This window comes from Aedes albopictus, chromosome 2 (genome assembly GCF_035046485.1).
Source record: "Aedes albopictus strain Foshan chromosome 2, AalbF5, whole genome shotgun sequence".
NCBI lineage: Eukaryota > Metazoa > Arthropoda > Insecta > Diptera > Culicidae > Aedes > Aedes albopictus.
The window spans coordinates 97,268,638-97,273,470 of NC_085137.1; the positions used below are offsets into that span (position 1 = coordinate 97,268,638).

At 40.0% G+C, this 4,833-nt stretch overlaps 1 protein-coding gene across 1 annotated transcript; it reads right to left on the reverse strand.

Moving 5' to 3' along the window:
* Positions 1–2,624: 2,624 nt before the first annotated feature.
* On the reverse strand, positions 2,625–4,386 carry LOC109398259 (probable cytochrome P450 6a14). The gene is made up of 2 exons (XM_019670581.3): positions 3,215–4,386; positions 2,625–3,150 (listed from the first exon to the last, which is right to left on the reverse strand). Exons 1-2 carry the CDS (start codon positions 4,290–4,292, stop codon positions 2,729–2,731), a joined length of 1,500 nt encoding a protein of 499 aa, XP_019526126.3. The 5' UTR covers positions 4,293–4,386; the 3' UTR covers positions 2,625–2,728.
* Between the last annotated feature and the right edge of the window lie 447 nt (positions 4,387–4,833).

A 4,833-nucleotide genomic window follows, 5' to 3' on the forward strand; every position in this document is an offset into this window, starting at 1 on the left:
GAGATTGTCCGGGAGAAACACACAAAACGACACTGAGGAAAGTAGGATGTCAATCACTGTTCTATTGATTTTACAGTGTCGGACACATCAATAAGACCACCGGTCCTATTTCATACAAAATTGGCCAAGTTTGACAATATGTAAACTGATTTGGCTGAATTTCTGGCTGCCAACATGGATTTACGGGAATTTTAATTTGTATTAAATTGATTGAGTTCTGTCCACTACTTCCAAAGCTACAAATGTACGGTGCGATTAAACAATAACACCAGGTTTTTATGATTATTATTTGTGGTCAACTCCATAAAAAAGTAGTATATCAACCATCAAGCATCAGATACTCTGAAATATCCTTTGGTAATGGCAATCTCAAAGTCGTCCTATTGTCGTATCGTATATCTGTAACTTTTGATGTAGTATACAGAACTCAATCAATTAAATACAAATCAAAATTCACGTAGCTCCATGGCGACGGTCAAAATTTCAGCCAAATCGGTTCTCTAGAAATCGAGCATCACAACGTCAAACTTGGCCATTTTGTATGAAAAATGGCTAGTGGTCATATTGTTTTGTCCGACACTGTATATGTGACAGGGGTTCCCAACACACTTTAGAGGAAGGAAGAGGAAAGTTTTCGTCAATAAGTGTTGAAGTTCTCTTAAAACATTACTATGAAGCTGAGAAGTAGACTTTGTCCCAGTTAGGACGTTATGCCAATTTATTTAGAAATTCTTGCATAGGATTTCTTTAGGTGCTCCGCTCAAAAAATATTCACACATTCCTCTAAGGATTCCTTCTAAAATTATCTCATGTATTCTTCCAAGAATTCTTCCAAAGTTTGCTTTAGAAATTCCCCCAGTAGCTTCTTTTGCTTCGGTATCTTATACAAAGCTTATTTTGGGAATTCCAGAACAATTTTTTCAGCTATTTCTGCAAGGATTCTTTCAAGGATTTTCCAAAGGTTCATTCAGGCTTTGTTCCTCCAGGAATTTCTCCAAGGGTTCTTTTTGAAATGTCCTCATGGATGCTTTTGAAAGTTTGTCTAAGTAGTTCCTATGAAATTATTCCAAATATTTATTTAAAAATAAAACCGTCAGCACGATTGCAGTAGAAATTGCTGCAACAGACTCTTCAAATGCTTCTCTCAGTAACAGAGCCGTACCGTGTGGTTGGCCAGGTTGGCTCCCACCAAGGGCACCAGCCTTAGATAGGCGCCGAAAAGGCATAAGGATTGAAGAGAACAGGATGATGCTATTGTTTCTTGAATGTTATGAAAGATTCACTATTTTCAGTATCAAGATTGGTAATAATATTATGTATTTAAGTTTTTCCGTATTCTTAAAAAATCAAATTTTTATATTTTATTTTGAACATGTCACCTTAATGTTACCTGGGAATTTATCTACGGTGGAGAAATACCCGGGTAGGGTTAATAAACCGGGTCGATGTCCCAAGTAACGGTTCGAAGTCATAAATAAGCATGCATGCTGTATTATTGCTTGTTTATAACAATCTTAGTTGAATAAAAACGTATGTTGGATAATATGCCAAAATGAAGTTATTTATATTTTAAATAAGCCATAATAGAATATCCGGCACTTGCGCGAACATCGATTTAAGTATAAGCTTAACAAACGTCAGCAATTTTTGTTTGTTCGATTTGTCTATATAAGCTTTACTGTTCGCTGAATAAGAACTTTTTTCTACATGTTAAACAACTTATATTCCACAGTTTACAATAGCTGATTATTGTTGTTTATATAAGTCGAACAAATGCTTTTGATTTATATTACTTCAGCTATTATGGCTATGGGCTTAATAGGAAGCTACATAAACGAATTTCTGATTTATTTGTTCGATTATCACCCTTCGCTCAAATTCTGGCAATAAAGCAGTTTTTCAGTATTAAATTTATGTATAACATCTGTTGTACACTGATGCAAAAAAAAAATAAACATTTGCTAATTTTCGTAGCAATTTCAAAGTTTGTAGCGTTACCCATTACTTTTTTATCAAAATTTTTTCCAACATTCCAAAAATCCTAATGTGTAATAATCTTTCACTGCTTTGAGATGATGATTTGCTCTGAGCGAGCCTTTTCCAGGATGGCGTAGACGGTGAGGCATTTGACGGACGATTCGGAGATCACGAGTTCAAATCCCAAATTGAGGAAACTTTTAGAAAAGTTTGTGAGTTATAAATATGTTAAGATGAGAAAAAATGAAACTGGGTCAGCAAAATTGTATCTGCACATAAATTTACTTTTGTTTTCAACAGGTTATTATAGCTGAATGCAGGTACTGATATAACTCAGGTTTCTACAGATAGTAAAGCTAGTGTCGCGCTAGCCGAGAATATTGCTTGATAAATTCTCCAGTTTTGCTTTAATAACTCCTAATTACAAGCTGTTATTGCAGATTGTTAAATTGTTGTTCAATATAATGTTGAATAAAATTGTCGTTGCGACGTTAGCTAAATAAGTGATTGTTCCTTGGGGTGAAAATCTAGCGTTACTCAAAATGTGAGTAGAAAGTCAAAGAATTTTTCAATCGTTGCATGGAAGTTATTCGTGCAACATGTACGTTGGCTTGGAAGCTTTTTTTCGAAAATGATACACCTTAAAGTCTAACTTATTCTTTATTAATGCTTTACTAATTATGAAAGACGAAATCATCACAAAATATCTTAGACCGAATAATAAATAATTTCGAGATTTATGTGCCCCTTACTACTTCTGAAGCTTTTCCACCTTCAACCACAATCCCCCAGCTGGGGTCAGCACAAAATGCTTATTAGAAATCACCAATGGCACAATCGACTTGGAACACTTGGAAAATTTAAAATTCATCAACAGCGCCGCCAACCCTATTTTCGATTCCATCATCCCGAATCGAGCCGCGATACAGATACGAGGACCCTCCCCGAAGGGCATGAAAGTGAACGGAGGACGTTTGGAAACCTCCTCGGCACTGAATCGGTCCGGATCGTATCGTTCCGGGTCCGGATAGTACTCGGCGTCATGATGAATGGCATAGATCGGGACCATCACACTCATTCCCTTTTTGAACACCATGCTGGAATTGCGCACATGATAGTCTTTTGTTGCACATCGCACCAAGTTTGCACCCGGTGGATATTTTCTCAGGGATTCTACGGAATAGATTAGAGAATTTGTAAACAAGCTGGATACCATTACCGACTGACGGAAACCTACCGTTAATACACTGTTCTAGATAGTCCATATCCATCACAGCGTCGTAATTGAAGCCGCCATGCTTTGTGATAGCACTCTGTACGCACTCTCGGGCACGCTCTTGAATGTCTTCGTACAGCGACAGCTCATACAAACAGTACGACATCGTTGTGCTGGACGTTTCGAATCCGCCGAGGAAAAATACGAACGCTTGCGCCACCACCTCGTTCATACTTAGCGTGCCTACCTTCTCGTCGGAGCCCTCCAGCTCACCCTTCTCCATCAGTTGCATCAACAGGTTCATAAAATCATTCCGCTGGACATGACTCTTCTCGCGGTAATCGATAGTTTCGCGAACGACATTGAAAAAGAACTCCGACACATCCTCGGGAACGGACTTCATTCGCGCTTTTCGCGCGAGGTTTTTGAACGTTGAGATGAAAAAGAACTTGAATATCCTACCGCTGGGTAGTTCGAACATTTTATTACCCATTTTGCGGAACTCCACATCCGGGTCGTTCAAACTGTTGCAGTCGATTCCGAAGGCGCACGTTCCGATGACGTCTGTGGTGAACCGCGCCAGCAGGTCTTTCATCTCGATCTCCGCATCCACAGCTATGCACTTTTCAAGACATTCTTGAAACCGTTCAGCAACGGAGATGATAGTGGGGCTCATCATTTTCAATTTGCCCGACGAGAATGTCGGCAGCAACTTCTTACGTAAATTAGTCCACTGAGTTCCCTCGAGGTTGAACAAATGGCCAGAAATGGGATCATCCCGTTCGTTGTAATACATCCCACGGTCGTGGAAGTACTGAAAGTCCCGCACCAGTACATCCTTGATGAACTCCAGATCCAGCGCCAAGGCCACCGGGTTGGTGAAGAAAAAGATTCCTCCGAACTGATGCTTACCTTTGAGCTCCCGGTAGTAGCGGGTCATCAACTGGGAGGAATGAACTCGCTTCCCAGCGGGGCGAATGTTCCCGAACGGAAACGTTGGCCTGATGTAGGGCACTCCATGGCGTTCCCAGAAAGAATACTTTCTGCGCACCAGAAGAACCGAAAGTGTGATTACGGCAATCAACAAGTAGATCCACATACCGAACGTCGTATCGCACACTGCCTGGCTATACTTGCCGCTAGTCGGTACCGAAGTGTCTTTACCATGCACGCGAGAAAATTATCCCACACCGCGACCTCATATGCGACTTCTGAGAGCTGAGCGAGCGAGCGAGCGAGCGGATTGATATAAAAACAGATGATAAAGAACGCACACAAGCTGTTTCAGCCGCATCACGCCGCGAACGTCCATCTACGTGCGATTCATGCTTGCTCGGTTAACTGTAGAACGGCGCAATTGATTGAGAACGTGGATGGAGAGAGTGCAAAATAGTTTCATCGTATGTAGGTGCATTACTCAGCAACTACAGATACAGTGACACTCCAAATTAAGCGCAATGCAACAAAAAGTTGTCTTCAAAGCCATGCATTGAATCTGATAAGGACCGTTAAATTTATAAAACGGACAACTTGCTTGTGCGATATCTTTTTTATTTTTCAATAAAACCATTATCAGTTTTTTGCATAACTTCCTATAGTTATTCTCAAATGTAGGAAAAATATAACATTAACCAAATTGT